Here is an 18,515-nt window from a genome sequence, read left to right as displayed (position 1 = left end):
ACAGTGCTGGGGAGTACAGAGGGGCGAAGGGAGGGTGAACGGGGAAAGCGTACGGAGGGATTTGGAGGTGCCGAAGGGATCTGGGGGGTCCGCAAGGGGCCGTGCCTATCTCCATGGCATCGGGGCGCTGCTGGGGCTCCCTTGGTTGCACCCCGAGGCTCCCGGAGAGCGGATTTTTGGGCTGAGTCCGCCACCTTCTGGGAAGCCACGGGCGGCTCCACGGGTCACGGAGCCCCTCGGGCCCCCGCCTTGGGGAAATCGAGGCAGGGCTGGGGGATCACCCCCTCCGCCGTTGTCACCACGCCGTGTTTATTGTAAGACCTGCCGTAACGCCACTGGATTCCAGCAGGGATCTCTCGTGGGCTGCTGCAGGAGCTTTGTGTGGGGAAACTGAGGCAGGGAGCCCTCCCTCACCTCCATCACCCCCGCCTCAACCCCTCGCTGGTGTTTCTAGCACGGGGTTTGGGTGAAAATAATGCAAAATCCGGCAAAACACACATCTACCCCACCAAGGGGCACCCCACACTCCCACTTGTGAAGCGGCAGAGAGTTGCTGAGCACTTAGACCCAGGCTTGGTGCACCCCAGTCCTCCCAGTCCTCCCAGTATAACCCGGCAGAGGGCACCAGTAAGCCCAGTTTGTGGCCTTTTCTCCCCCCTCCCCCCCCGCCCCTTTCTGGCAGCAGGGGGAGGGTGGAGGAAGGGGAGGAGGAGGAGGCGAAGGCCGGGTGCGGGGGGATTTAAGGGCTCGCGGTCCCCCCGGCCCGGCCTCCTCCCGCCGCCCAGAGGGACGTGGGTGTCGGGACCCAAGTTTGTGCGGGTATGTGTGTGACACACCCCCATCCCCGGTAAGGACCCCCCGGGGCCACCGCTGCCACCCCGGGGGAGGGGAGGGTCCCCGGGGAGCGAGGGGTGAGGGGCGTGCAGCGGGGGGGAGGTGCCATGGGGAGGTGGGGGCGATGAGGACAGGAGAGTGCCATGGGGACACGGGAGTGTGGTGGGGACGTGGCTATGTAACAGGGACACGGGCGTGTGATGGGGACACGGGGGTGTCATGGGGACATGGACATGTGGCGGGGACGTGGGTGTGCAACAGGGACACGGGCGTGTGATGCGGACACGGGGGTGTCGTGGGGACATGGACATGTGATGGGGACGTGGATGTGCAACAGGGATACAGGCATGCAACGGGGACACGTGGTAGGGATACAGTGTGCAACAGGGACATGGGTGTGCAACAGGGACATGAGCATGTGGTGGGCACACAGACATGGGATGGGGACACGGACATGGAGCAAGGACGTGGATGTGTGATGGGACGTGGTCATGTGGTGGGGACGTGTGGGCAACAGGGACAGACATGCAACAGGGATACAGGTGTGTGATGGGGATGGGGACATAATGGGAACGGAGGCTGGGGATGAGGACAGGGGTGTGTGGTGGGGACATGGGTACACACAGGGGATGTGATGGGGACACGGGTATGTGATGGGCTTGCAGATGTGCAGTGGAGACATGGACATGGGATGGGAACACAGACATGACAGGGACACATGATGGGGACACACGAGAGGTACACAGGCACATGATGGGGACATGGGCATGGAAGTGGAACACGTGATGGGGACACAGACACAGGATGGGGACATGTCCCCACGGGGGCTGTGCCGCCTTCCCCCAGCTCGGGTTGGTGACAGTGAGGTGACGCCTCATGGGACTGATGACCAGGGGAAGGGTGGGGGTAAGCTGGCATGTCCCCAGGGGGTCACATCTGTGACTGGTCAGGGAGGGGTCATTTCCTCGCTTGGCTGACCCCGGGGCAAAGGTCTCAGTGGGGAAACTGAGGCACGAGCCGGTGCCACCCACCCTGCAGCTCTCTTCTGGCAGCACCCACTCAGTGCCGCAGGATGAAGCCTCTGCTTGTCCTCCTCCTCGCCCAGCTCTGCTCAGCATCGCTGGTCCCGGGTAGGTGAGGTTTGGGGGGGCAGCACCCCAAGAGTGGGTGCTGTTGGGTACTATGAGCCCGGTTCCCCTGCAGAGAGGGAGAAGGACCCCGAGTACTGGCGGCGGCAGGCACAGGAGACCCTGCAGAATGCGCTGCGGCTCCAGCGCCTCAACCAGAACGTGGCCAAGAACCTCATCCTCTTCCTGGGGGACGGTGAGATGGGAGGAGGGCACCCACCATGGGGCGGGGGGAACGGGGGCTGAAGGGCGGGGGGGTGATGAAGTGGATGTGATGAAGTGGGTGCTGTGATAAATTGGGGGTGAGACACATTGGGTGTTGTGGAAGAATGGGTGCTGTGGTGAGTTGTGTTCTGGGATAAGCTGGGTGCTGGGATAAACTGGGTTTCCAGTAAGGTGGGTGCTGGGGTAAACTGGGTGCGACAATGAGTTTGATTTGCAAAGTGTTCGGTGCTGCAGTGAATTGGGTTTGCAAAAAGCTGGGTGCTGGGGTAAACTGGGTTTGCAAGAAGTTCTGTGCTGGGATGCTGCAATGAACTGGATTTACAAAAAAATGGGTGCTATGGTAAATTGAGTTTACAATAAACTGGGTGCTGGATAAACCGGATTTGCAGAAAATATTGGTTGCTGCAATCAGTTTGGTTTGCATTAAGTTGGGTGCTGGCATAAACTGGGTGCTGGTATGAACTGGATTTAGAGCAAGTTGAGTGCTGAAATAAATTGGGTTTGCAATGAAATTGGGTGCCAGGGCAAACTGGGTTGCAATAAATTGGGTGCTGTCATAAACTGGGTGCTGCAATGAACTGGGATTGCAGTAAACCAAGTGCAAGGATAAACTGGACTGGCAAAAAATTGGGTGCTCAGGTAAATTGGTTTTGCTGTAAGTTGGGTGCTGGGATAAACTGGGATTGCAATAAAGTGGGTGCTGGGATAAATTTGGTTTGCAAAAAAATTGAGTGCTGGGATGAACTGCGTGCTGGAATGAATTGGATTTGCAAAAAGTTGGGTGTTGCAATAAAGTGGGTTCTGTGATAAAGCGGCTTTGCCATGAAAGTGGCTGCTGGGATGAACTGGGAGCTGGGATAAACTGGCTGCACAATAAACTGGGCTTGCAAAAAATTGGTTGCTACGATAAACTGAGTAATGGGATGAACGGGATGATGGGATAAACTGGGTCTGCAGTAGCCCGGGATGAGCGGGGTTTGCATGGAGCGGGCTGTGCTGCCCGGTGCCGCCGGGCTGTCCCTGCGCGGCTGACGGTGTCCCGCAGGAATGGGCGTCTCCACGGTCACGGCCGCCCGCATCCTCAAAGGGCAGCTGCAGCACGGGCAGGGCGAGGAGAGCCTGCTGGAGATGGACAAGTTCCCCTTCGTGGCCCTGGCCAAGGTGAGCCCCCCGGGGCGCCCACGGGGACGCGACACCCACCACAAGGTCACGGGCGGGTGGCATCGACCGAGCCGAAATTAGGTCAGGGGCGGGCGAAAGGAGCTGGCTCCGGTGCCTGCTGGCCGTGCCAGGGGCCGGCCGTGGGAACGGGGCGGGGGGGCAGGAGGAGCCCGCCGGCTGCGGGACGCCACGGGACCCCCCCTGCTTCGCCTGGGGTTGTTTTGCTGAACAAAACATTTTAAAATAATAATTAAATTGGAAGTCAGCAGCCACCTCTGTTCACCCCGTGGGGATGCCCACGGCAGTGGCTTCTCTCTCCCTGCCAAAGGATGGACTGAAAAAAGGCTAAAAGCAGCAAAATGCATGGGGGGGGGGGAAGTGCCACCACGGTGGAGGGAGCAGCTGGTAAAATGGGGGCAAAGGGCAAAAGAGAGGGGACAGGTGGGATGGGGGGGTCTGGCGCAGCCTAACAGCACAGGGAGGGAAGCCCCAGGGTGGGGATGACAGCACTGTCAATGGTATTGGTGGTGGTGGAGGAGACAGTGATGGAGGTGACAACTATGGACCTTTGTCCATCTCCCACCTTCCAGACCTACAACACCAATGCCCAGGTGCCCGACAGCGCGGGCACGGCCACCGCCTACCTCTGTGGGGTCAAAGCCAACGAGGGGACGCTGGGGGTCAGTGCCGGTGTCACCCGGGACCGCTGCAACACCACCAAGGGCCAGGAGGTGACCTCCATCCTCCGCTGGGCCAAGGATGCAGGTGAAGGGCTGAGGGACACCTGGGCAGCAGGTCAAGCAGGGGGTTTGGAGTGTTCTCACCATTGTCCCCTGAACTGGTGGTGCAGGCAAGGCCGTGGGCATCGTCACCACCACGCGCGTGACCCACGCCACGCCCAGCGCCGCCTACGCCCACTCTGCCAACCGTGACTGGTACTCGGATGGAGAGATGCCCCCGGACGCCCTGGAGGGTGGCTGCAAGGATATCGCCCGGCAGCTGGTGGAGAACATCCCTGACATCGAGGTAGGGATGAGGACACTGGGAATGTGCCCTAGAGTCAGTGGGGATGGGACCAGGACAACCTGGGGTGACTGTTGGAGCCACCCAAGGGTGGGGACAGGGCTGTGGATACATGTGGGACCAGGACCACCAATGGTTGAAGAGCCAGGATTCCCAGGAGATGTTGGGCTGGAAGCACCAGTGGTTGAAGAGCCACAGCTCCCAGGAGATGTTGGGCTGGAACCACCAAGGAGTGCAAGGTCAGGACTGTGAGTGGGTACAAGACAAGGACCACCCCTGAAAATGTGAGGCTGAGACCACCCATGGGTGCAGGACCAGGATTGTGGGTAGATATGGGGCCAGGACCACCAATGGGTGCAGAGCTGGGATCCCTGTGTGATGGTGGACTGGGACCACCCATGGGTGCAGATCCAGGACCACCCAATGGTGCAGAGTCAGAGCCCCCAGCAGACGGGGGACCAGGACCACCCATGGGTACAGAGTTGGGACCCTCATCAGATATGGGACTGGGACCAGGACCACCACGGGTGGGGTACCAGCACTTTCAGGTGGGCATGGGACCAGGACACTTAAACACAGGTCTGGGACTGCAAGCACCTCTAGGACCAAGCCCCAGACCCACAAATCCATCCTAGCCCCCTCCCTTCCCATGCTTCCCAGACCCAAAACTCTTCCTTTCTCCCCCAGTTCTGCTCCTTGCTGTGGATTTATGCAGAAATTCAGCACTGTAAATAAATCTTCTTCTGTCCTTCAAAATAGCCCCAAAGCAAAACATCCCAGCCTGTTATTTAGCTCTTTAATAGCCTCTTTTGCTGTTTTTTTCCCTTTAATATAATTTTAACTCTGTCCCAGGCTGGAAATAATTATATAGTGGGGAAAAGACTTTTTTTCCCTTTTTTTTTGTTAATAATTTTGGTGTTGGTGTTTTGCAGCTTTATAATTCACCTTCTACGCAGAGAAAGGGGGGGAAAATACAAAAAAAAACATAAAATCTCTGCTAGGTTATAAATAACAGAGGCCAAATAAATCAGACTCCAAAGCAAACAGGGAGAGCCACGGGATGGGGCTCCATCCCAGCGGGTTCATGTGGGGATCCCGATGTGGAGCATCCTTCCCACAGATGGAGAAAAAAAAATATTCAAAAAGCCAAATCCCTGCTGGAAATGGTTATTTTTGTCCTGGGTTTTAATTAATAGGAAGAGATTCAGGGTTATTTTGAGCTAGGTGAAATTCCTCGGGTGTTTTTGCCCACAACGCCAGGGCTTTCCTGGACATCCCGCTCTGCTCCTCCGGGGTCTTCCCCCGTTAAACCCCAGCTGGAGGGGGAAATTTATAATAATTAAAAATTATTTAAAACTACATTTCCTCCCCTCCTTTGCAGGTGATCCTGGGTGGAGGGAGAAAATACATGTACCCCAAAAATGTCAGTGATGTGGAATACCCCCAAGAGGAGAAGCATCGGGGCACCCGCCTGGACCACAGGAACCTCGTCCAGGCGTGGCAGGATGCCAAGCCCCGCGGCAAGGTGACAGCGGGGATGGGGGTACACACACATCACCCCGCTGTAACCCTACAGAGCCATTCCTGGGGGATGGAATACTTTGGGGAGTGGCCGCGGGGATGGCAGAGGCAATGGAGAGGTGACAGTGCCTGTCCCCTGTCCCCAGGTTGCTGAGTACGTGTGGCACCGGCGAGGGCTGCTGGCGCTCAACCTCAGCCGCGTTGACTTCCTGCTGGGTGAGTCCCTGCACCCAAGGGTGTCCTGGCATCAGCTGAGTGCTTTAGGGGACCCCTGGCCGGTCCTGGGGTGCTGGGGCAGCTGCAGTGGCCAGTTACCCTCCCAGGAGTGCTGCTGCCTCCAAGGGATGGTGGCACCTGGTCCTGGGGATGCTGGTAGCCCCTAAAATGCTTCTATTCCCTTGGGGATGCTGGTACCCCCCCAAATGATCCTGTTACCTCCGTGGGGACGCTGGTACCCCAAAGTGATGCTGTTACACCCCCAAGGGTGGTGCTACTGCTGCCCCCAGGAGTGTTGGTCCCAAAGATGCTGCAATTTCCCTGGAAATGCTGGTGCCCCACCCTGGGGATGCTGGTGTGCTCTCAAGAATGTGCTGCCCACCAAGGATGCTGTTACATCCCGAGGATGCTGCTACTCCCACCCTGGAACACATCTCCCTCGCAGGGATGCAGTTCTTTTGTCAGCAGTGAAATTCCCACTCCATTCTGGAATGTGGAATCCAGCCGGGCAGGAGGAAGGAAGGGCTGGGATTACTCCCTGGCTTTTATCTAATCTTCCTGAATCCAGTGGTGTGTGAAATACTTGAATCAGCACGAGGAGCAGGATTTGCCCCCCCCCTTTTTCTTTTGGTGGGAAAAGGATGTCCCCAGCAGTGTTCCTGTTCCCAGGCCTCTTCGAGCCAGGGGACATGGTGTACGAGCTGGACAGGAACAACGAGACAGATCCATCCCTCAGCGAGATGGTGTCCGTGGCCATCAGGATGCTCCAGAAAAACCCCCGAGGGTTCTTCCTCCTGGTTGAAGGTGGGGGGCTCATGGGGGTGCAAAAATGGGGCAATGGGGGTGCAAAAATGGGGGGGATTTGATAAAGGAAGGGTGCAAAAGGAGGATAAAGGGGGTGATGGGTATACAAAAAGGAGGGGAAAAGGGGAAATTGGATAAAGGGGAGGTACAAAAAGTGAGGACTGGAAGGTGCAAATGAATGATGAAGGGGGTGATGGGAGAACAAAAACAGGGAGATTAAGGGTGATGGTTCAAAAAGGGAGGGAGGATAATGGGGAGACAGAATGGCAGGGATGACAGGGAGGGAGGATAAGGGGATGATGGTGGATGCACAAATGACAGATAAAGGGGATATGGGGGGTGCAAAAAGAGGGGTAACAGGGGCAATGAAGGTGCAAAGAGGGAGGGATAAGAGGGGTGAAGGTGGAGTGCTAAAACGGATAGAGCAGGGGAACGAAAAGCAGGAATGAAAAGGGCCTGATGGGGGTGCAAAAGAGAGGATGTGGGATGTAAAAAGGGGGGATAAATGGGGTGATGGGGGAATGCAGAAAAGGAAATAAAGAGGGGTGCAAGGCTGGGAAGAGAAGGCGATGCCGAGCGGTGCCGGGTTCCGCAGGTGGCCGCATTGACCACGGGCACCACGAGGGGAAGGCGAAGCAGGCGCTGCACGAGGCGGTGGAGCTGGACAGGGCCATCGGGCTGGCGACACGCCTCACGTCCACCCAGGACACGCTCAGTGTTGTCACTGCCGACCACTCGCACGTCTTCACCTTCGGCGGCTACACCCCCCGCGGGAACCCCATCTTTGGTGAGCCCTTCCCGGCCACGATGCCAGGGACAGCTTGGGGACACAGTGGGGAGACTCCATCCCGCTGATCGTGCCATACCGCCAGGTCTGGCCCCGATGCAGAGCGACGTGGACCGCAAACCCTTCACCTCCATCCTCTATGGCAACGGCCCCGGCTATAAAATCGTGGCGGGCGAGCGAGAAAACGTCTCTGCCGTGGATTTTGGTGAGTACATTTTGGGCCAAAACCCCTTAAAATCATCCCAGCTTGGCTAAAATGAGCTGGGCTCTTAAACGACTCTCACTTGTGCTGTTTTCCCCCAGCACACGCTGACTACCAGGCGCAGTCGGCCGTGCCGCTGCGGCAGGAGACCCACGGCGGCGAGGACGTGGCTGTGTTCGCCCGCGGGCCCATGGCCCACCTGCTGCACGGGGTCCACGAGCAGAACTACATCCCCCACGCCATGGCTTACGCTGCCTGCATCGGCTCCAACCGAGGCCACTGCAACGCCGCCGGCCGCCCCGCCACCCCCCTGCTCCTGCCCTTCCTCAGCCTCCTCCTCCTCCTCCTCCTCTGCTAAAGTGCCTCTTGCAAATCACCGAGGGGGATTTATTTTTAATTCATCCCCCCTTTTTATTTTTTTGTGGACAGCAGCGCCCGGGAAAGAGGAGAGAGAGAACAGAGAGACTCAGCGGAGCAAAAGCGGCCGCCGGCGGTTTGGTGCTGGGAGCTGCCTCTGTAAATACATGGTTCCTTCCCTATAATTAGCAGCGTTCCCTGGCCTATCCCAAACCCACCGCGGGATTTGGGATGGCAGCCGGAGCCTCGGTGGATAAAACCCCCTCTTTGAGCGAAATGCGATGGGGCTGGGTCCCAAAATGCCTCTGCGGTCCCTTGGCTGAGGACTGACCCTGGTGCCCAACTCCTCACATGTGTGGGGAGGCAGAAATCACACGAAGATAGGAAAAAAATTAACTCACCGGGTTAATTTGTTCCTAAACTTGGGTTTTGTTGTCTCCGTAGTGATTTATTTTGTTTTAAAATTCTTTGGGTTAAACCAATTTGCTGCACCGGGAGAGAACTGGGAGCGGCTGGGGCTGGGATTGTGGAAGGCGGGGCAGCAAAGCGGGATGTAAGGGGTGGGACGCCCTGGGACACGCCCCTTTATTGGGGTGAGGTAATTAGGGGGGTAATTAGTAGGTCACCAAGGGCTTGTGCAGCTCGAAGGGTGCTGGGGAGGGGTGAGCAGGGAGAGGGACGCTGGGTGTGCAAAGGGTGCTGGGAGTGTGCAAATGTCCCTGTGCTTGTGCCAATGTCACCGTGCAAGTGGGCACAGCGCCTTGCACGTGCAGATGTCACTGTGCCAGTGTTGCTGTGCACTTGCAGATGCTGCCTGAGCCGAGCAAAAGGTGCAAATGTCAGTGTGCACATGCAAATGTCACTGAGATGTCACGGTGCGTAGTGCCTTGCATGTGCAAATGTCACGGTGCTTGTGCAAGTGGCTCAGAGCACAGGCAGATGTCACTCACTGTGCTTGAATTGCCCTTTCCATGGGCAAAAGTCACCGTGCAGGGGTGACCGTCACTGTCACGGTGCCCGTCCGTACGGTGACAGTGTACAGAGCAAACACGTGCCAGAGCCACCGTGCTTGTGCAAATTATCCCGTGCCCGTGCAGGAGTCCCTGTGCCCGTGCAAACGCTCCTGTGCACACATGAAAGCCCCGCGGTGCTCACGAGTTCTGTGCTCGTGCAAGTGGCTGGGAAAACACCGCTGGGAAAACACCGCTGGGAAAACGCCGCTGCCCGTTCCCGTGCAAATCCCACGCACGAGCAGCCCTCTGCACACCCCGGCTGCATCGGGCACTTCTAACACCCCCCTGAGCACCCCAAAACTCCCCTGGACCCCCTTAAATCCCCCAGGCCCCTCCAAAACCCCCCTAAACCCCCTTCCCCATTTTTTTATTCATTTACCAGTTTTATAATTAAAACTCCAGTTCCTCATTAACCAGGACCCTTCAGAGCGGGTGCAGGCGGTGACCCTGCCAGGGCTGGATTTGGGGGGGCTCTGACCCCTCCTTTGCCCGGCGCCCTTTGCCCCCCGGGCATTGCTGGCGTTGCCAGATCCCGACCACGGCCCGGCCGCTGGCGCTTCCCAGAACTCCGGCAGCCCCGAGCTATGTTTAACCACTCCCGGGGTGCCGCGTGGTTTGGGGGGTTCGGGGGGGTGGGAACCACTTTCCCTTGGCCGGGGGGTTGGCAGGACGCCGGTGGCCACCGGGGCTGTGGCCAAATGCCGCTCCTGACGCCGGGCTGACCAGTGGAGCCCAAAGAGGCACTTTTTTTGCGGGGTGGGGGGGGCGGGCAGTGAGGGCATCGCCTGCCATATTTTGGGATACTCACAGCACCCCAGAATATGGCAGCATTAAAGAAAGGCTTTGCTCAGCCTGGCTGCTGCGAAACCCCATAATATGTCTAAATGACCTCCGAAAATGAGTGAACTTGAGGGTGTTTTTACAGCCCCCATTGATGTTTGGGGTTTTGGGGAGCCCCTAGATATTGGAGACCCCCCAGAGTAGCGATAAATAAACCTTTATTTTATACAGGACTCACGGGAAACACAAACACAGTTTGGGGGGGGTGTGAAAAAATATTCCTCCCTCTCCCCCCAATTCCAGCCTCCGGCCCATTCCGGAACTTTTTCCCTTAAATAAAGGGGAGGAGGGGGAGCTCCACTTTGGGGTTACCCTGGATTTGAGTCCCCTCTTTTCTTTCAGGGAGGGGATGATGCTGGGGTTGGACCCACTCTTCATTTTGGGGTAACGGCAGAGGGGGGGCCCTTTGTGGTGCATCACCCCCCACCCAAGGGGTTTTTGGGGTGACAGAGATTGTCTGGAGGGGGGCACATCCCAATTTTTTTGGGGGGTCCCCCCAAATCCTGCACCGGGGACGATGGCTTCAGCTCCTGGCACGGGGGTGGCACACAGAGGGGGCGAAGCGGTGACACCCCCACGGGTGGGGGGGTAACTATGAGCCCTGTGGGAGGGACGTCAGTGGGGGCACCCCAGTTTGGGCACCCCCATACTGGGGTGCACTGGTGGGGGGGCACAGCCTCACCGGGTTATGGGGGGGCTGCTCCAGCTGGATTTTGATCTCGGGGCAGAAGGGGTCAGGTGGGCGGCGGCCTGGGGAAAAGGGGAGTCATGAGAACCCCGAGGGGTCCCCCAGCCCCGCGGCGCCCCGACCCGGGGGTGCCGGGCTACCTGGGGGTGTCCCGGGGGGGTCATCCGGCCAGGGGGTGTCAGTGAAGGCGTCGCGGTGGCTCCCCGAGGGCGAGCGGCTCTCCTGAGGGTAGAGGGAGGGTCAGAGGGGTGCTGCCCACCCCAGACTGCCCCCCCGGCCCGTCCCGGACCCCCGCCCGGGCTCCCCGTACCCGTCCCGGCTCGCCGGGCTCCTCTGCGGCGCTGCCGAAGCTGCTGGCGCTGGAGGAGGAGCGGGAGAAATCCGGCGGCTCCGGCTTCTCGGCCCTGCCAGGGACAGTCCCCAAGGCCACAACAGGCTGGCACCGCGCCTCGTGGCCACCACCATGGCCCGCTGCGATGCTGTGCTGGCCCCGGGACACTGTCCCCACACCACCCTGTCCCTGGGACACTGCATCCTCATGTCACCCTATCCCTGGCATGTCCCATCCCTGTGCCACCCCGCGCCCACCCCATCCCTGGGAGGTCCCATCCCCATGCACTCCTGTCCCCACGTCTCTTGTCATCACACCAAATTGTCCTCTGTGCCACCTCACCTTCATGCCAACCTGTGCCCACGTGCCACCCCACGACCCCCTGCCACCTTGTCCCTGGCACATACAGACCCTGTGCCACTCAGCTCCTGTGACACCCTGTCCCTCTGGTCACCCTGGCCCACTGCACCCCTTTGCTGTCCCATCCCTCCAGTCCGTGTGTCATCCTGATACCGCCCCATCCCAGTGCCACCCCATCCCTGTGCCACCCCCTGTCCTAGTGTCACCATGTCCTTGAGCCGCACTATCTCAGTGCCCTCCAGTGCCTGTGTTACCCTGATGTCACCCCATCCCAGTGCCCCCTTGTCCTTGCACCCCCCATCCCACTGTCCTTCATTCACTGTGTCCCTGTGTCGCCCTGATGTCACCCCATCTCAGTGCCACTCCAACCCAGTGCCACCCTCTTCTTGTGCTGCCCTATTCCAGTGCCCTCCAGTCCCCGTGTCACCCTATTATCACCCTGTCCCCACGTCACCTCGTCTTGGTGTCACCCTATACCGGTGCCACCCCATCCCAGTGCCTTCCAGTCCCCAAGTATTCCCACCCCAGTGCCACCCCATTCCAGTGCCCTCCTGTCCCCGATCCCGGTGACAGCTGCGGGACCTGTCGGGGTTCCGGCGGCTCTCGGGGGAGCTGTGTGTGGAGCTGGAGCCGTCGGGGGCTGCGGGACCGTCCCTGAGGGGAGGCGGCGGCAGTCAGGCGACAGCGGGAGGTGACAGCGGGAGGGGACAGCGGCGGTGCCGGTACCGGCGCTCACCTGCCGGCCGGCGCCTCCTGGATGCTCTCGATGCCGATGGCGCTGGAGCGGCGGGAGCCGAGGGGGCCGGGCCGCCGCCGCGACGGGCTCTTCCCGGGCACCAGCAGCGCCTGCGGGGCGCCGTTAACCGGGGGAACACCAGGGACCGGGGGGGACACGGAGGGGGGACAGCGAGGTACCCACCTCTTCCACCGAGCCCAGCCCGATGGCGCTGCCACGGCGTCCCCGGCGGCTCCCGGGCACCAGCAGCGACTGGGGGCAGCAGCGCGTCACTGACCGGGGGCCGCGGGGAGGGGGAACCGGGCACCGGGGGGGGACGGGCACAGGGGGGAGAGGGAACCGGGCACCGGGGGGGGGGGGGACGGGCACAGGGGGGAGAGGGACCCGGGCACCGGGGGGGGGACGGGCACCGGGGGGGGGAACCGGGCACCGGGGGGAGAACCGGGCACCGAGGGGAGAGGGAACCGGGCACCGAGGGGAGAGGGAACCGGGCACCGGGGGGGGGGAACTGGGGCGGGGCGGAGCCAAGGGGGTGGGAGGGGCTAAGTGATGAGGAGGCGTGGCCCATGGATCGGGCGGGGCTTGTGCCGTGTGAGGGGCGTGGCTTCCCGGGGTGTGGTCCGCTGGAAAGGGCGTGGCTGCGACCACGGGCTCGCTCCGCCCACGGGGGCGTGGCCTGGGGTGGGCGCGGCCTCAGCCACGCCCCGCAGAGCGGCTGCGCGCGGGGGGCGCGGCCAAGGCTCGGGGCGCGGCCACCATGGAGGGGGCGGCCCCGGGGCCACCGTGGCGGGGCCGGGGGGGAGCCGGGGAGGGGGCCTGGCCCCGCGGGCGCCAGGAGGGGCTGAGCCCCTCAGTGCTGCGTGCGGGGGGTGCGGGACCCCCGCGCCCCACCTTGAAGGACTCGAAGAAGCCCGGGGCGGCGCCGCCGTTGTCGGGGCGTTCGTCGTCGGGGCCGAGCCCCAGCATGGCCTGGCTGCGCGCCTGCAGCTCCTCGTGCAGCGTCTCCAGCAGCGCCGCCCGCGTCCGCTCCTGCGCACCAGCCCCGCACGGCTGCGCCCACGCGAGCCCACCCAGCCCCGCTCCCAGCCCCGCACCCCGCGCGGCTGCGCCATGCGAGACACCCGGCCCCGCACCGGACAGCCGCCACCCCCGCGGGACCGGCCCCGCACTGCCGCAGCCTCGCGGCGCCGCCCACAGCACCCCCGCAGCCCGGTGCCGCACCGCTGCCACCCACGCGAGGCCACCACGTGCACCCGCCCCCCGCCTCGCCGCGCCCACGCGAGACCCCCACCCACCCACACGGGGCCTCCGCTCGCAACCCCCTCCCCACCGCGCTGCTGCCGCCACACCTGAGACCACCCCGCGGTACCCCCGGCACCACCCGCCCACCCGCACGGGCGGGACCTGCAGCACCCAGCCCCTGCCCACCCACGCGCAGCGCCCACAGGGTGCACGGGCCCCACGGTGGGCACGGCACCCCCGGCACCCCCGGCACCCCCGGCACCCACATCCACAGCGTCGCGCTGTGCCCGCGGCCTGCCCGGCCCCTCTGGGTGCCCCCCAGCACCCCGTGCCCAGCCCGCACCCCCCGTGCCCGCACCTCCAGCTTGGCGAACTTCTCGGCGCGGTAACAGGCGTACTCGGCGTTGATGAGCTTCGTCAGCAGGAACTCCTGGAACTCGGGGCCCTGCGGGGCGGGGGCGGCCCTGGGTGGGTGCGTGGCTGGGTGGGCGTCACCGGGGACCCCCAGCGGCACCGACGGGCGCTCACCTTCCTGAAGACGGCGGGGTCGGGCAGCGGCGGGCCGAAGAAGGGGACGTCGTCACGGGCGGTGACAGAGACCTGCGGCGAGTGGGGCGGGTGACGGGGCACCCCGCGGGCCCCCATGGGGACGGGGACACGGAGGCACGGGGGGTACCTTGTAGAGGGTGCCCTGGGTGCCCCCCTGCTCCAGCTGCACCACCACGAAGGCGTGGAGGAAGTTGGAGGCGATCATGTCGGGGACGAACGGTGTGTTCTCGTCCTGGAAGACGATGGCCACGATGTCGTTGCCAATGTGACGCTTCCGCTGCAGCTGTGGACACACGGGGGACGCGGAGGAACAAGGAGGGGACATAGGGGGTAAGGGGGGGACACAGCAGGACACGAGGGACAGAGGTCGGTCACACCAGGGGCATCAAAAGGAATGAAAGCCCCTGTGCCCCACAGCTCCCCCCGGCACCCATGGCTGTCTTACCAGCCCTCTGCATCCCAGAGATGTTTCCGCACACCCATGGGTGCCCTGCCATCTCCAGGGCCCAACAGCTGCCCGCCACCACCATGGGACATCCCCCAAAGCCCCAACAGCTCTTCCACCCCATAGAAGTGTCCCAGGACCACCTCCAACCCCCCCCCCCCAAGCACCCAAGAGTCCTCCCCGTTCCCCCTCCTTCCACCCCCCCAGTACCCATGGGTGCCCCAGGAGCCCCTGCCCCCCATAGACAGCCCCCAGCCCCCACGGGTGCCCACCTGCTGGGCGTCCCCCTCGGTGTAGGGCAGTTTGGTGGAGACGTGGAACATGATCTCCTTGTCACGGAAGTGGCAATAGACTGACTCGCTGCCTGTCTGCCCGTGGGTCACATCCAGCCCCCCTCGGAACCTGCGTGGGTGGGTGGGTGAGACAGGCACCCGCACCCCGCGGGTCCTGCCTCCCCCAGCACCTCCTCACGCACCCCTTGAAGTCCCGCAGCTGCACCCGCTGACCCAGAACGTCGAGGAATTCGGTGAAGGCCGGGCTCTCCTCCGTGGTGCCGAAAAGCTCCTCCTCAGAGGTCTGCAGTGGGGTGGGGATGGGTGCCAGCACCCACCCAGGGACTGCCCCCACCTTAACCCCCACCCACCCCACCCCATACCTGCCCCAGTTTTTGGTAGATGACCCCAAATTTGAAGTGGTTGCTGAGCACGTGCTCGTCAAAGGCGAGGATGAGGCGGGATGCCTGCGAGGTGGGGAGGGGTCAGAGGCTGGGGAGGGCACCCATGGGTGCCCATGTGCCCCCTCCCTGCACCCCGTTCACCTTGGGGTAGAGCACGGGGTAGAAGCGATCCACGTTGACGTCCTCGCACACCAGCTGTGGGAGGGATGGGTGATACCGGGGGGGCCTGGGGCTGGGGGGCACCCATGGGTGCTGCTGGGGGCGGGGTTACACCCACCTTGGCCATCTGCACCACGTTGGGGAACTCGGCCAGGCAGGAGATGGGCACCACATCGTGCAGGGTGCGGGCACGGGTGCTGCGGAGCAAGGAGGGGGTCAGGGGGGCCCCCCCCCGCCCCCAGGCAGCCCCCGTGGGTGCCCCCCACACCCCGCTCACCGCAGCAGCAGGTGGAGGTGCTCCTGCTCGTCGTACTTGAGGGAGAAGACGAGGTGTCCCAGCGCCGGGTCCAGGGAGTAGTAGTTGAAGTGCTCCTGCGGGAAGGAGCGGAGCAGCCATGGCCAAGGGCGCTCATGCTGGGGGCACCCGCGCCATGGGACACCCGGGTCCATGAGCACCCATCCCCATGAGCACCTGTACCCACAGGTATCACCCACGGGGCACCTCTACTCAGTGAGCCACACACCCCATGTGGCACCAAGGTTCTCCACAAACCTACGGAGCCCCCATGTCCATGCAAACCTATGGAGAACCCATGTCCGTGGGCACCCATGCCAGGGGCTCTCCTGCCCATGGAGACCCAGCACCCACCTCCTTGACCACCCGCCCCATGGGGCACCCATGGCCACAAGCACCCACGTGCCTCTCACCTGTGTTTACGAGGTCTCCATGTCCTTCCATTCCCATGGAGAACCCACCCCAAGCATCCTTGTCTTGGGGCAGCCGTGCCCAGGGATACCCACATCCATGAGCACCCATGTCCATGACCCAGAGGGCTCCCGTAGCCATGGACCCCCACGCCCATGAACACCCAAGCTGACGTGGTCTCCGTGCTCCTGCCCCTCCATACCCATGGGATATCCCTCCCACCCAGACCCCGCACCTGCAGCACCCCAGGGCCTCACCTTGCCCAGGAAGTGCTTGCGGTAGATCTTGGCTGTGTGGTTGCCCTCCAGCTTTGCCCGGGTGCCAGGTACCGGGGTGGGGGGTGAGTCAGGGGCCCCGCTCAGCTGGTGGTTGGTGCCCTCGATCCAGTAACCCCCGAACTGCGGCAGGAGGATGAGGGGGAACGGCCCCTCCCGGCCCAGCACCTGTGCCCACAGCCGGGGTGGGTGCTCTGGGCACCCACCCACCGACCCACCCACCCGGCCAGCGCCCCTCCCACCCCTCTCCGGAGCGGGGTGGGTGCTCTACCTCATGCACGCTGGGGTAGGGGATGTAGTCCTCCTCCGTCTGCAAGACAACGGGGGGGTGATGGCCATAGAGGCACCCATGGATGTTGGGATGGGTGATGCCCATGGTGGCACCCCCGGGTGCTGGCTGCGTGCCCCCCACCCCAACAACACCTACCTTGAGTGGTGGGGGGATGGCATGGCGCTGCTGGGCCATCCTGCTGCCCTGGGGACAGAGGGGCTGTGGGTGCCTGGCACCCCGCCTTGGGGTGGGCATCCTTGGCTGGGGGGCGTCCACGGGCGCTTACCTCAGGGTTGGGAGGTGCTGCTCGCTGGAGACGCGTCTAGGTGGTGTGAGGGGGTCCAGGGGGGCCCATGGCGCTTCCTGGGGGAGAGGAGAGCTCCCCCACAGCCCCTTGCCGGGACGCCCGGCCAGCAGCCTGACCCCTGAAGCCAACTGATGGCAGCGAGCCAGGTGCCACCCTGCCGGTGCCAGGGGCCGGCGGGGCGGGAGCGGCGGGGCGGGGTCACTCCACGGGGGCCGCTGAGACCCTCCAAACTCATCGCATCCCCACCCCCGCCCCGAAGGGCGCCCTCTGCCGGCGGGAGGCGGCGGCGCGGGGCAGCACCACGGACAGCGCCGGGACCCCGCAAAGGTGGCACCGACCCGTGGAGTGCCACCGACCCCGTGGAATGTCATCATCCCCGCGCCACTGCCACCCACCCCGAGCCAGTGCCACCCTCCCCATGAAAGCGTCACTGACCCTGTGCCAGTGCCACCAATCCCATGCCAGTGCCACCCTCCACGTGAAACTGTCACCGACCCCGTGAAAGTGACACTGACCCCGCGCAAGCACGAACATTTTCGTGCCAGTGCCACCGACACCGTGCCCAGGGTCTCTCCCCGTGCAAGTATGATCATTCCCGTGACAGTGTCACCGGCCCCACGCCGGTGTCACCAGCCCCGTGCAAATGTCACTCTCCCCGTGGCAATGTGACCATCCTCGTGCAAACGCCACCGTCCCCATGCAAATGGCACCGTCTCCATCAAATACAGCCCTGGTGCAAATGCGACCCGGCCCTGGGCAAACACAAGGACGTGCAAGCGCATCCCTGGTGCAAAAGGGACCCTCGTGCAAATGCCACCGTCCCTGTGCAAACACGGCTCTGGTGCAAACGAGCCCCGTCCCTGTGCAGAGACAGCCCCGGCAGGTGTGACCCGGCCCTGTGCAAGCACGGCGCTGGTGCAAACGCTCCCGCAGCCAAGCACAGCCCCGGTGCAGGTGTGACCCGGCCCCGTGCAAGCACGACCCCGGTGTCCCCGTGCCAATGCGACATTGCCACCCGTCCCCGTGCAAACACGACCCTTCCCCGTGCACCCCCTGGGCCACAGCGTGACCCCGCCGGGCTGGGGGCGACCCTGGCGGGGGCTCCCCTATCGCTCCCCACCCCCCAGCACCCAAGGTGGGGGGGCCGTCTCGGGAGGGTGGGGGGAGCACCGGCGAGGGGGAGAAATGTCCTAAATGTGGGGGGCCAGACTGGGTGGGGAGGGAGGTTGGGTTTGGGGGGACACAGGAGTCAGACGGGGGAGACTGGAACAGGGGCAGCAGATGATGGGGGCAGAAGGGGGGGCAGGTTTTGGGGTGTCCGGGAGGGGGGGGGGGGCAGGTTTTGTGGGGGGCGGGGGGGGGGTCAAGTTGTAGGGTGTAATTATGGAGGGGATATTTGGGGGAGACAGGCTGGGGGGGGCAATGGGGGACTCCTCCCACCCTCCTTCCCCAACCCGGGGCTTCTCCCCCAGGCCCGGAGCGTTCCCCCCCCATCCCCTCCCCCGGTACCGGCAGCGGTGAAGGTCACGGGCGGACGGACCCCCCGGTGCTGCGGCGGGGATGGGGGGACATCGCGGGGCGGGGGTCTCCGGGGGGAGCGCGGTGCCCGGTCCCCGCGGGGCGGCACTTACCGGGGGCGGCGGGGCCGGGGCGGTCCCGG

The 18,515-nt window shown here is 63.1% G+C and overlaps 2 protein-coding genes across 5 annotated transcripts; one reads left to right on the top strand and one right to left on the bottom strand.

Annotated features, from left to right (window-relative positions):
* The first annotated feature begins 716 nt into the window (after nt 1–716).
* On the top strand, nt 717–8,696 carry ALPL (alkaline phosphatase, biomineralization associated). Of its 2 annotated transcripts, none has more exons than XM_069035198.1 (12): nt 717–819; nt 1,873–1,964; nt 2,038–2,157; nt 3,232–3,347; nt 3,938–4,112; nt 4,198–4,373; nt 5,752–5,895; nt 6,038–6,107; nt 6,777–6,911; nt 7,507–7,698; nt 7,784–7,903; nt 8,002–8,696. In XM_069035198.1, exons 2-12 carry the CDS (start codon nt 1,907–1,909, stop codon nt 8,256–8,258), a joined length of 1,563 nt encoding a protein of 520 aa, XP_068891299.1. In that variant the 5' UTR covers nt 717–819; nt 1,873–1,906; the 3' UTR covers nt 8,259–8,696. The 2 variants fall into 2 exon arrangements, with proteins under 2 accessions (XP_068891299.1, XP_068891298.1); XM_069035197.1 differs by having other exon boundaries at nt 745–847.
* A 1,555-nt stretch (nt 8,697–10,251) lies between these two features.
* On the bottom strand, nt 10,252–17,249 carry RAP1GAP (RAP1 GTPase activating protein). Of its 3 annotated transcripts, none has more exons than XM_069034905.1 (21): nt 16,835–17,249; nt 16,705–16,752; nt 16,549–16,587; nt 16,260–16,445; nt 15,574–15,668; nt 15,415–15,493; nt 15,279–15,332; nt 15,117–15,200; nt 14,937–14,962; nt 14,734–14,863; nt 14,144–14,299; nt 13,996–14,067; nt 13,826–13,912; nt 13,117–13,254; nt 12,409–12,477; nt 12,226–12,335; nt 12,072–12,143; nt 11,109–11,202; nt 10,939–11,020; nt 10,793–10,860; nt 10,252–10,711 (listed from the first exon to the last, which is right to left on the bottom strand). In XM_069034905.1, exons 2-21 carry the CDS (start codon nt 16,741–16,743, stop codon nt 10,703–10,705), a joined length of 1,689 nt encoding a protein of 562 aa, XP_068891006.1. In that variant the 5' UTR covers nt 16,744–16,752; nt 16,835–17,249; the 3' UTR covers nt 10,252–10,702. The 3 variants fall into 3 exon arrangements, with proteins under 3 accessions (XP_068891006.1, XP_068891005.1, XP_068891004.1); XM_069034904.1 differs by having other exon boundaries at nt 14,937–15,037; nt 15,610–15,668; XM_069034903.1 differs by having other exon boundaries at nt 14,937–15,037; nt 16,835–17,248.
* Between the last annotated feature and the right edge of the window lie 1,266 nt (nt 17,250–18,515).

The sequence above is a fragment of the Aphelocoma coerulescens genome, chromosome 21 (assembly GCF_041296385.1).
Source record: "Aphelocoma coerulescens isolate FSJ_1873_10779 chromosome 21, UR_Acoe_1.0, whole genome shotgun sequence".
In the NCBI taxonomy this organism is placed as follows: domain Eukaryota; kingdom Metazoa; phylum Chordata; class Aves; order Passeriformes; family Corvidae; genus Aphelocoma; species Aphelocoma coerulescens.
This window is presented reverse-complemented; position numbering and strand designations above follow the sequence as displayed.

What these genes read in the sequence shown, in the direction of transcription:
- ALPL (XM_069035197.1), top strand. Translation starts at nt 822, where the DNA reads ATGTGTGTGACACACCCCCATCCCCG. An exon ending in GTGACACACCCCCATCCCCG is followed by an intron (nt 848 to 1,872) that starts GTAAGGACCCCC and finishes CCCACCCTGCAG; the next exon opens with CTCTCTTCTGGCAGCACCCA. An exon ending in ATGCCAAGCCCCGCGGCAAG is followed by an intron (nt 5,896 to 6,037) that starts GTGACAGCGGGG and finishes CCCTGTCCCCAG; the next exon opens with GTTGCTGAGTACGTGTGGCA.
- RAP1GAP (XM_069034903.1), bottom strand. Translation starts at nt 16,743, where the DNA reads ATGGCCCAGCAGCGCCATGCCATCCCCCCACCACTCAAG. An exon ending in TCTACCAAAAACTGGGGCAG is followed by an intron (nt 15,038 to 15,116) that starts GTATGGGGTGGG and finishes ACCCCACTGCAG; the next exon opens with ACCTCTGAGGAGGAGCTTTT. An exon ending in CAGGAGGCGCCGGCCGGCAG is followed by an intron (nt 12,144 to 12,225) that starts GTGAGCGCCGGT and finishes GCCTCCCCTCAG; the next exon opens with GGACGGTCCCGCAGCCCCCG.